Genomic DNA, 12,436 nt, shown 5'->3' with positions numbered 1-12,436 from the left:
CAAAGCAAATGGTAAACAAAAATTTTCAGGTCATATCAAAAACCATTATTTGCTAAGAAATATAGATCCATTTGTATATCTTCTTTGATAAAATGTCTATTCAGTTCCTCTGCCCATTTTTAATCGGATTGTTGAAGGGTTATTTGGTTGCTAAGTTGGATAAGTTCTTTGTATATTTTGAATATTGATCTATCAGATATTTTTCCAAAGAAGATAGAGATGGCCAATAGGCACATGAAAAGATATTCCACATCACTAGTCACTGTGATGAAATGCAAGTCAAAAATCACGGTGAGATATTACCTCATGCCTATTAGAATGGCTCTTATCTAAAAGGCAAGAAATAACACGTGTTGGCAAGGATGTGGAGAAAAGGGAACCTTCATACACCGTTGGTGGGAATGTAACTTAATGCAGCTACTATGGAAAAAAGTATGGATTCTCTTTCCTCAAAAAATTAAAAACAGGGAGTTCCCGTCGTGGCGCAGTGGTTAACAAATCCGACTAGGAACCATGAGGTTGCGGGTTCGGTCCCTGCCCTTGCTCAGTGGGTTAACGATCTGGCATTGCCGTGAGTGTGGTGTAGGTTGCAGACGCGGCTCGGATCCTGTGTTGCTGTGGCTCTGGCGTAGGCCGGTGGCTACAGCTCCGATTGGACCCCTAGCCTGGGAAACTCCATATGCCACGGGAGTGGCCCAAGAAATGGCGAAAAGACAAAAAAAAAAAAAAATTAAAAACAGGATTATCATATGATCCAGCTATCCCACCTCTAAGTATTTAAGCATTTATCAAAACACTAATTCGGAAAGATATATGCACCTCAATGTTAATTACGGCATTATTTACAATAGCCAAGATATGGAAACAACCAAAGTGCCCATTAACAGAAGAATGGATAAAGATGATATGAGATATACATAATAAATTATATATATTATATACACACACAGAATATTACTCAGCCATAAAAAGATGAAATCTCATCATTTTCAACAACATGGATGGCTCCTGAGGGTATTATGCTAAGTGAAATTAAGTCAGAGAAAGACAAATATCGTATTATTTCACTCATACATGGAATATAAAAAAAAAAAAAAGAAATAACCAAACAAATCAAACACAGACACATAAAGAGAACAAAATAATAGTTACCAGAGGGGGAGGGATGGGGTGAGGACAAGTGGGTTAAAGGGGATCAACCAGATGATATCAGGTAGAAACTAAATTTTTGATGATGAGTGCTTTATAGTATTTACAGAAGTAGAAATACAGTATTGCACCCATGAAACATAGGACGCTATAAGCCAGTTACCTCAACAAAAAATAAATTTTAAAAAATTTTAAAAATTTAAAGAAAGAAAAATACATCTGTTTCAAACAGAAATAATGAATAGGTTCTTTGGTAACACAATGAAGATAATGATACATACAAATACGTGGGGAAAATATAAATTCCTACTAGTTAACAAAATTCTCATATCATCCAAGATACTAACATAAAATTCTTACTGCTCTGCTTAAACAAGTGTATCAGTCTTCCGTGACAAGCTACTTACTGAGTGTTGTCAATTCAGACTATTTAAAATCTGCCCTGCACTAGAATTCTTGCTATGTTCTGATGTCCTACAGCCCATACATGAAACTGCATTGAGGTTTTTCCAAATTCGACAACAATCAAAAACAGATGAGATAATACTGACGATGAAAAGATAAATAACATCCGCATGCACTTAGAAATTAAAAACAGACTACGCATAGTTCAAAAATCAAAATTAGGGAGTTTCCATTGTGGCTCAGTGGTAATGAACTCAACTAGTATAAATGAGGATGCAGGTTGGATCCCTGGCCTCGCTCAGTGCCATGAGCTGTGGCGTATGTCACAGACGCAGCTGGGATCCCGCGTTACTGTGGTTGTGGTGCAGGCCAGCAGCTATAGCTCCAGTTCGAGCCCTAGCCTGGGAACTTTCATATGCTTCAGGTGTGGCCCTAAAAGGCAAAATAAATAAATAAATGTGAAAACACTGAGAAATGAATAAAACTTGAACATAAAACTTGCGGAATGAGGTGAAAATGGCATTTCGAATGGGAGAATGTTATAGAGAAGAAGAGAGATTGAAAATCAATGTGTTAAATGTGCAACTGGTAAGTTGAAAAAAAAAGAATAAGCCTGCAGGAAGGAAATAATAAAGATAAGACCAGAAATGAACAAAACAGAAAACAATTACCAAAAAGAATGTTGACAAAATCAAAGTCAGTTGTTTAAAAACATTTACTAAAGTCAATTTCTTGTAAAATTAGCCATGGGAAGGGAAAAAGAGGGTATCCAAGTGGTCAATACCCACGCTGCAAAGGGTGGAATAACTTAACTCTGTCGTAACCATAGCTGTGATATTAAAAGTACTGTGAACAAGCTTAAATATAAACTTGAAAATAAAAATTTAAATGCAGAAATCCTTAGAAAAATACACCCCCAAAGTAACTCAAAATAAATATGTACCTATTATATACGCAAGAGGCAAACTGTACCAAACTTTGTGAAATAAGTAATTCTAGACTCATACAAACTTAGAAATGTGAAAAAAGGAAAAACTCGGGAATGCATTTCTCTGAGTTTTTTTTTGTTTTTTTGTGGGTTTTTTTTGTGTTTGTTTTTGTTTTTTTGCCAAGACTGCAGCACACAGAAGTTCCCAGGCCCAGGGATTGAACCCGCACCACAGTAGTGACAACACTGGATTCTTAACCTGCTAAGCCACCAGGAACTTCTCTCTGGGGCATTTTAACTTAAATATTTTTTAAATAGACTCTAAAACTAGAAAAGAATGATACATGAAAATTATAGGTCCATCTAACTGGGGAATGATGCAAAATTTTAAAATAAAACATGAGCAAACTCAATCTAACATGTACAGAAAGACAAAATATACCATGACCAAGTTATGTGTTTATCCCAAGAATGCAAGTGATTTAATATTAGAAAATCTATAAATGTCAGTTATCACATAAAATATATTAAAGGAGAAAACCATGTGATCATTTCAACAGATGTAGATTTTATAAATGTATCATGCTTTTTAAAATAAAAAACAAAAATAAAAATCCCTGTCAAGTCAGAAGGGAATTTTTTCACCCTAATAAAGAATAACTACCAAAAAATCCTATAAACTCTCATTTTTACTGGGGAACATTAAAAATCTGGAAGAACACAAAAAGTTCTACTATTCAACACTGTGTGAGATATCCAAACCAGTGCAGTGAATCAAGAGAATAGAAACAGGATGTAAAGAGTGGGAAGGAAGAAAAACAGTCATTTTTCACAGATGTTAAACATACATAGAAGACTGAAAAGAATCTATAATTAATTATTGGAATTATGAGTTTGATGAGGTAGCTGGTTAAAATATCAATACACAAAAATACATTGCTTTTATATATATATCAGCCCACAAAGAGTAAATGGGCCCTAAATATCCACTTGCAACAACAACAACAAAAAAAAATTTTCAATGAAATGAATTACAGAATTAGTGGATAAGGATGTTAAAACAGGCATCATGATATACTCCACGTATTTTAGAAGGTAGACAAAAACATGAAATGTTAAAAAGAGACATGAAAAATATTTTTTAAAAAAGACCCACATGAAACTGCTAGAGATGAAAGATACAATACCTGAGATTAAAAAAAAGATACTGGATGGGATTAATAGAGAATAGATACTGTTTTAAGAAAAGATTAGTAAATTTGAAGACGTAGCAATGGAAACTCTCCAAAAAGAAACACGGAGAAAAAAATGGAAAAAAAAAAAAAAAGGAAGAAGAAGAAAACAAAGTAAAAAAAAAAGCAGAGCATCACAGGTGTGTGACCATGTGTAATCAGAGTCCTGCAGGAGGGGAAAGAAGGGGGACCAGCAGCAAAAATTGAAGAAATAATTGAAATTGTCCCAAATTTCATGAAAAGTATAAAAAAAAACATTCCAACTTTAATCAACTGCAACTCAAGGAACTCCGTCCGTGAATGAATGGACAGATGCTGAAAATGTGATGCATTTAAAGAGCAGAATATTATTCAGCCATGAGAATGAAGAAAACCCTGCCACGTGTGACAACATGGATGAAACCTGAGGGTGTTATGCAGAGTGAAATGAGTCAGATCAAGACAAATAATGTATGACCTCACTTGTATGTGGAATCTAAAAAAAAAACAAAAAATCGCAGACAGAGATTCACAGAACAGTTTGGTGGCTGCCAAAGTCAGGACGTGGGGAGGGGCAAAGCAGGCAAAGGTGGTCAAAAGGCACAAAGTCTTGCTTGCTTTGGAGACACAACAATAGACTATATTTCAAAATGTTAAGTCCTAGGAATGTAATGTATAGCATGGTGACTAATAATTCTGTATTGTATATTTGAAAGTTGCTAAAAGAGTAAGTCTTAATAGTTATAAGAAAAAATTTGTAATTATGTGTGGCATGGAATGGTTACTAGACTTACTGTGGTGATCATTTTGTAATATACAAACAGTGAATCATGTTATACACCTGAACCTAAGATAATGCTATGTGTCAATTATATCTCAATTGTATAAAAAAAGAAGAAAGAAATTCAAAGATTTCAGTGAGTTCTTTCTTGAAGCCCTTCAAGACAGGCATTGGAAACTGCAAACACAGAGAACCTGATTTTTTAATTTTTTAATTTTTATTTTTTGCTTTTTCAGGGCTGCACTGTGGTCTAAGGAAGTTCCCAGGCTAGGGGTCCAATCAGAGCTGTAGCCGCCGGCCTACACCACAGCCACAGCAACACAGGATCCGAGCCACGTCTGCGACCTACAGTATAGCTCACAGCAGTGCCGGAGCCTCAACCCACTGAGCGAGGCCAGAGGTGGAACCCACAACCTCATGGCTACTGGTTGGATTCATTTCCACTGCACAACAGGAACTCTGAGAACCTGATCTTTTTATGCATTCAGAAAAAGACAGCAGTTTGTAGTAAACTGATGTCAGGGGTGTATACAGAAGACTGGAAATGGCAGGTGTTTCCCACTTCTTCAGAATAGACTGCAGGTGATTTAATTTCAAATCGCTGATGATTTTAGACTTGGAACTACTCCCAGAGATCATCTTATCTATTTTCTTTGTTTACGCAGACAAGAACTGAGAACCAAGGCACAAACCAAGTTAAGTGACTTGTCCGAGGTGACAGAAAATCTTAGTTACAGAACTGTCATGAGCATGTAAGTTCCCTGATTTCCACTTAAGAGTATTTTCTAGTAATCGGAGGGATTTTTTCCCCACCAAATCCCTGTTCCCTGGCAAACCACAGGGTCCTGCCAATGAATAAATACAATGGTTTGACCAAAATCCTTCTTTCAAGAAGAGCCATGAAAATGTGAATACGTTCATAGGTAAAGCATAGTTTAACTGGAGCGTGAAGGTTGGAGGAGACGTGAGGGAGAAGGCAGAGATAGCGTGGTTCTCAGTATGTGGTCGGGGGACCTGGGACACCGTCAAAGGTCCATGAGGTCAAAGCTATTCCCCATTCATACTGAGATGTTATTTTCCTGTTCACTCTCTTTTTAAATACACAATGGAATTTTCCAGAGGCCACATGACCTATGATATCACAACAGATGGAATGCAGAAGCAGATAAGAGAATACAGCTGTCTTCTATTAAATCCTATTAAGTCTGACACTCTCGAGAGTTTACAAAAATGTGAAACAATGCCACTCCTACTTTTTTTCCCAAAAAGTTATTGCTTCAACAAAATGTGGTATTTATGTTAATATGTTATTGTTACTTTTAAATACATATGTAAATATTTTTAAATTTTCTTCAGTCTTAACTTCCAATATAGGAAACAGTGATAGATGAAACTCTTTGAAGCTCAAGAATTTTTTAAGAGTGAAGAAGGATCCTAAAACAATAAGTCTGCAAATCGCTGTTAGGAGGACATCTAAAACTATGCTGAAGAATTTTTTCATTCACAGGTAGTGGCTTGTCACTGAAGAGTTTGGGGCAGGGAAGTGGAAGGTTAGGGAAAGGTTTCAGGGAAGACTTACCTGACCTACTTGTGGGTAAATGGACAATGAAGTGGGCGGGGATGAAGATAACACAATCAGGAGGCCCTAAAAATGCAGTTAAGAAACAGTGAGATGGTGGGACTAGGAAGAAGCAGCAGGCAAAAGATACAGCAGTGGAATTCCTGGGTGAGGTGATTGATGGAACTCAAAGGGTACTAGAGAGGACGAAGACCAACGTGTTCCTTTGTTGACCAAGAAAGTGGGAATATCATGAACAGGAATAAGGACACGGGAAAGAAGGTGTGTTTTTAGGTGGTGTGTTTAAGCTGTGATAGGTTGGCCTTGAGGTAAATTGTGAATCTGATGAGCAGGGAGTGGGAGATGTGGAACTGGAATTCGAGAGAGGTTAGTTCATGTTAGACGTGGTTAGCGCATGTTGAGTGGTGTTGGGATTGTGAAGACGTCCCCCAGGGGGACACTAGGAGAGACAGAGATCAGGAACAAAAGACCCAGAGTGGCCGTATTACAGTAGGGGAAGCTCAGGTCCTAAAAGCAGAGGAAGAACTTGGATTTTGCAATGGCTCAGAAGCCTGAAAGGGAGCACTTCTCACAGAAAAGAGAGTCAATGGCCCCCAGAAACCCATTGGGGGGGGGGAGTGTGGTGGTAGAGATTTTCTGTGATTAAGGAAATTTCAAACATAGTTTTATTGGAATGGCATATGTAAATCAGATCACAAGGGGCTGAGGAATGACTGTGGGTTGAGAAAGTCTAAAAAGAAGTTTGGCAGCAAGAGAACCGTGTGAGAAAAGATGGTAGCCTGATCAGGAATGGAGAAACTCTCTAGGGATGAAGATACTCAGAGAAAAACCAGAGGTCCCAGATAAACTCATTCACTGGAGTCAGAAAGTAGTCTGAAAAAGAGGAAAAGGATTGATTGACTCGTGTTTAGAAAATGAGTGGCAAGGAAAAAAGAATATGTGACGGTGTCAAAAGAAGCAAAATTCTTAGGGACAGCTGGTCTGGGGGAGATCAGGGTGACAGCACATGTCAGGATTTTCTTCCTGCCAAAAACAAAAACAGAATTACAAAAGGCTTCCAGGTATAGAAAACATCTGGAGCTTTTATAATAGTAAGCTTTTAAGAACAGTTTCCTCTGAAAATTAGAACCTTGGAAGATTTTTGCATATTCTTCTGTATCACTGGAAAGCTATCAATTTTTACATCATGAGTTTGTATTTATAATTAAAATTATTCATAATTTTTTTGGCTGCACCCACAGCATGTGGAAGTTCCAGAGCCAGGGATCGAACCTGAGCCACAGTTGTGACCTTCACCATGGCTGCAGCAATGCCAGATCCCTAACCCAGTGCACAATAAGGGACCTTCCAAAATATTCATAATTTTTAATGAACTGTATTAAGGCCACAATGTTAAACAATCTATCGCTGAGAAATAGGGAAGAAGAAAAGGTTTCTCACTTATTAGTCTATGTATTTATACTTCAGAATTTCAAATGGACATTCCTTTATAATTTAAAATTTTTAAGACTTTCAAAACTATTGTCACAAAGAGGAAAAACAAATAGTTGGTGCGGCATTTATGATGTTCAGAGTTTAGTACCGGACCCAAAGATGCAAAGTCTGCGCCCTCAGAGTGTGGAGATGGGACATAATGCAAAATAGCTTTTAAGTTCCAACCCAGTGTACAAAGTAGAAACATCATGGCAGAAATTTTAAGGTCATTGGGACCGATAAGAAAAAAAGTAACTTGACACTTTCAAGAGCAGCGTCAGTGGGCTACTGGGGACACCAGGTTTTAGAAGTTAAGGAAAGACTGAATGATGGGTTTAAAAAAAAAAAAGCATAAAAAATAAACCACTCAACTGAAATCATTGCTAGGACAAAAAGCACTTTACGGTGAAGTGGTTAGGAGTGCATGCTCTGGAGCCAGAATGCCCGAGTGTGAATTTTGCCTCCATCTCTTTAGGTTGTGCAGGCCTTGGCAAATCACTTAACCTTAAACAGGAATAACTGTAGTATTTGCCATGTAAAATTTGATGAGAATTAACTGTGACGCTGCATATAAAACATTTAGTTGGGTGCCTGGGGTATGGTCAGTACTCAATAAATATTAGCTATTTTTACTCATTGAGTTGCATTTATTATCTATTATATCATAAAATATAAATGTAGTAACCTTGGGCCACTAAAAATTCAATTAATATTTACAGCCGACTCCCAATTATTTATGCTAATGGTGAAATAAAATAAATAACATGAATACCACAATTCATTACCAATAAATGCTTTTGAGAACACAATGCCTGCAGATGTGTCAGAAAATGAACATGATATTACCCTTGCCTTATATGCTAATTGGTAAACAAAACAGAACAACAGATGTAATAATACAGGTCAGTCAACACCACATTCCAAATATGTGATCTGGACCAAAGTGGTTCTGGAGTTTGAAGGTTAGAGAAATCATTGTGGACAGAAGGAATTAGGAAAGTTAGTGCAGAGATAAGATTTGAATGGACTTGAAGAATAGGTAGCACTTAAGTCAGGAGAGAAAAGAGTATCCTGGGGAAGGGAACACGTGATGAGCAGGGGCTAAGAAACAAAAAATGTACCTCGTCTAGATGAACGTGGTGTCCTGGATGGCATTCTGGGATGGCCAAAGGACAGTAGCTGCAGAACTGGTGTTTAGTTAAGAGTAATATATTAATGTTTTCTTAATTTGGAAAAATGGACCATAATAATATGTTAACATTAAGGGAAACCAGGAGTAGAGTCATCCATCGGTATCCCAGGACCCCTGTGGATACCTAAACCTTCGGATGCTCAAGTCCCTTATACAAAATGATATAATACTTGCATATGTCCTTCACATATCCTACTGTATACTTTAAATCATCTCTAGGTTACTTATAATGCCTAATCCAATGGAAGTACTATGTAAGAAGTTGCTAGCTTGCAGCAAATTCAAGGTTTGCTTTTGGGAAGTTTTTTGGAATTAATTCCATCCACGGTTGGTTGCATCCATGGTTGCAAAACTCAAGGATTCAAAGGGCAAACCATATATAGGACCTCTACTATCTTTACAGCTTTTCTGTAAAATCTGAAGTTATTTCAAGTCAAAGTCTTATCTTTAAAAAGGAGTTCATGAAATAATGAGTAAATAAATACAACTGAAGCTCAGACTTTGGTTAGGAAAAGAGTGGTGACTTAAGATGAATGGGCGGGTAGGGGCTAAATCACAGAAGGCTTTGCATCCCTGGCTAAAGAGTCTGGATTTGGACTCTGCAGTCCCTGTAGAGTGTCAGTGAATGTAGGACTGTGAGGAAGGAGAAAGGAGCAGAGCTGAGACTTGCTCTTTCCCTAAAGAGGCTTGAATGTCATCATCATTGGTTTGTACTTCGTCAACACCACGCTACCTAAAAAGCAACACAAGTAACATGCTAACATTTTCCCTTTCCTATTTTCCTCAGTTATTAAAATGCTAATGCTGGGTTAAGCAGAACCAGAACTTAAAGTTCCTTCTGGAATCCACAGATCACACTCTGAATTAAATGGAACCATAACACACAGAAACTTCTGGAGTCCACTGAGCAAACTCAGAATTAAACAGAACCAGAACTCACCGAATATTCATGAGTCTGTGGAATAAACTCAGAGTTACATGGAATGAGAGCCCACAGAACCTTCATGAGTTTGTGGGGGAAAAACTCTGAATAAAACGGAATCAGAACATACAGAACCTTCTGGAGTTCACTGAGCAAACTCAAAATTAAACAGAACCAGAACTCAGTTCCTTCTGGAGTCCACAGATCACACTCTGAATTAAATGGAACCATAACACTCAGAAATTTCTGGAGTCCACTAAGCAAACTCAGAATTAAACAGAACCAGAACTCACAGAACCTTCATGAGTCTGTGGAACAAACTCAGAGTTACATGGAATGAGAACCCACAGAAACTTCATGAGTTTGTGGGGGAAAAACTCTGAATAAAACAGAACCAGAACATACAGAACCTTCTGGAGTTCATTGAGCAAACACAGAATTAAAAAGAACCAGAACTCACAGAATCTTCGTGAGTCTGTGGAACAAACTCAGAGTTACATGGAATGAGAACCCCCAGAACCTTCATGAGTTTGTGGGGAAAAAACTCTGAATAAAACAGAACCAGAACATACAGAACCTTCTGGAGTTCATTGAGCAAATTCAGAATTAAACAGAACCAGAACTCACAGAACCTTCGTGAGTCTGTGGAACAAACTCAGAATTGAATGGAACCAAAACTCACAGAACCTTCTGGAGTCCACAGATCAAACTCTGAATTAAACAGAGCCACAATGAACAGAACCTTCCAGAGTCCAGAGCAAACTCAGAATTAAATGGAACCAGAACTCACCGGGGAAGCTTGGGGCTCCACCACTGCATCCTTCCCTGCCAGGCCTGGCACCCCCGGCGGGCCAAGCTGTGCTGGGCTGCCCTCCGTCCTCCTGGCTGCTCTGACCCTCCCGTGGGCGGAGGCGCAGACGCCTCACTAATTTGTGTTCCTGCCTCTCATCCTCCTCCTTGTGGACCCGGGGCAGCCCCGCCCACTGGCAGCACCTGGATCTTATTAAAATGCCAAATCATTAGGTCTTAATTGACAGCGGGTTGTTAGAGAATCTGCATTTGACGAGGTTTCTCAATCACCTGTAGCTACTGACAAATCATCCCCCCAAGCCGGTGCTAAAAACAGTCAGTGTTTTGGCTCTCACGTTTCTGAGGATGGAGAACAGCTTTGCTGGACGGCTCCGCTCAGTTCTTCCTAAGGCTGCAGCAAGATTTGGCCCAGGCCAGCCGGGAGCAGGAGGGCCCACTCCTCACTGCCTGGCCAGTCGATGCTGGTGTCACTCCAGGTGACAGCTCCTCCTCACGGGGCCTCCCCACCCACCCCCACAACTCAAGCATCCTTAAAACATGGAGAGGGGGCCCCACTGTAAGAGGTCCAGAAGAGCCAAGACAAGTCCCAGTGCCTCCAAAGCTACACAGGTTGCCCCCGCCCAGACTGGGAAGGACAGTTGGGCCGTGACTGCCAAGGGGCAGGCCCTCTGGAGCTGATGGGAGGCTATGGACCATCCCCCTTATAGTTGGAGGGGCATGGGCTTCTCCCCAGGTTTCCGCCCCAGCTGCATGGAGGCTGGGAAGATTTTCAAATTGGTGTTGGTGGCCTGGGGCCTCTCTCAGGGCACAGGGCTGCTCGCACAGGCCACTCCTGGGAAGGCCTCACTGGCCCCACTGCTGCAGATGCTGGTTGGGTGAACAGGCCACAATCCAGAGACCCTGGGACACCCAGGGGCCATTTGCACAGCTCGGTGGCAGGTGAGCACCACTATCTTCCCAGGCAGTTGAGTAGATTTTCCTGTGCTATACAGAAGGTTCTGGTTTATCATCTGTTTCATACAGTGTTGTGTATATGTTATTCCCACCCTCCTACTTCCTCCCTCCTCACAACAAGTTCACCTATGGTAACCATACCAGTGGTTATTTTGAAATCTGTGAATTTGTTTCTATTTTATAAATAAGTTCCTCTGTATCATTTTTTATTAGATTCCACATATAAGTGATATCATATGATATTTGTCTTTGACTGACTTCACTCATTATGATAATCTCTAGGTCCATCCATGTTGCTGCCAAAGGCATATTTCATTCTTTGTTATGGCCAAATAATATTACATTGTATATATGTACCACATCTTTATCCATTCCTCAGTTGTTGGACATTTAGGTTGCTTCTATGTCTTAGCTATTGTAAATAGTGGTACAATGAACACTAGGGTGGATGTAGCTTTTCGAAGTATGGCTTTTCTCTGGATAGATGCCCAGGAGTGGGATTACTTTGCCGTATACTTGAAACTAATACAACATGGTAAGTCAACTATGGTTCAATAAAATTTAAAAAAGAAAAAGAGAAGTGTGCTCAGAGAGCTCAAGTGGGCTGGGGTGATGAGAAGAATAGAGCTGAAATCAATGGGAATATCAGAGCAACCATGAAGACATTTCCTGCCAACAGAATGTGCAGGACCACCTGTAACCTCACATGGCAGAGACCCAAGCTGCGGTGTTGGTGAACACGGTCACGCTTCCTGGTTTTCTCTCTCTTCCTGGCATCTTGCACGGGACCGATCTTTAAACTAAGTCTCGTGTTTCTGCCCAAGTTGGGTGGTTGGGGGAGGCTTTGGGAAATAAGGGAACTTCCTGTCACTGAGGGCAGGTGTGTGCTCATGCAATAAACTGAATAAATAAAGTGAGGTGTTTGTCCTCCCAGCTAGTAATGGGGATCATTCCAGATACACTATTGACATAGATTTTTACCGAGTGAGTCATTTCCCTTATGGTCTTTCTCTAAATTTCTTAAATATATTC

At 39.6% G+C, this 12,436-nt stretch overlaps 1 protein-coding gene across 1 annotated transcript in view; it reads right to left on the bottom strand.

Annotated features, from left to right (window-relative positions):
* LOC110262147 (uncharacterized) overlaps positions 1-12,181 on the bottom strand; it is a 118,701-nt gene extending 106,520 nt beyond the window's left edge. The window contains exons 1-2 of the mRNA XM_084973779.1: positions 12,111-12,181; positions 10,431-10,633 (exon numbers count right to left, since the gene is read on the bottom strand). Coding sequence (XP_084829905.1) covers positions 10,431-10,633; positions 12,111-12,181 — 274 coding nt within the window. The remainder of the gene's footprint in view (positions 1-10,430; positions 10,634-12,110) is intronic.
* Positions 12,182-12,436: the final 255 nt, after the last annotated feature.

The sequence above is a fragment of the Sus scrofa genome, chromosome 8 (assembly GCF_054392235.1).
Source record: "Sus scrofa isolate SSC_HxYL_T2T_F1_AM1 chromosome 8, Sscrofa_HxYL_maternal_Yorkshire_Landrace_v2.0, whole genome shotgun sequence".
In the NCBI taxonomy this organism is placed as follows: Eukaryota; Metazoa; Chordata; class Mammalia; order Artiodactyla; family Suidae; genus Sus; species Sus scrofa.
Note: the sequence above shows the minus strand (reverse complement) of the source record. Positions and strands in the feature narration are given on the sequence as shown.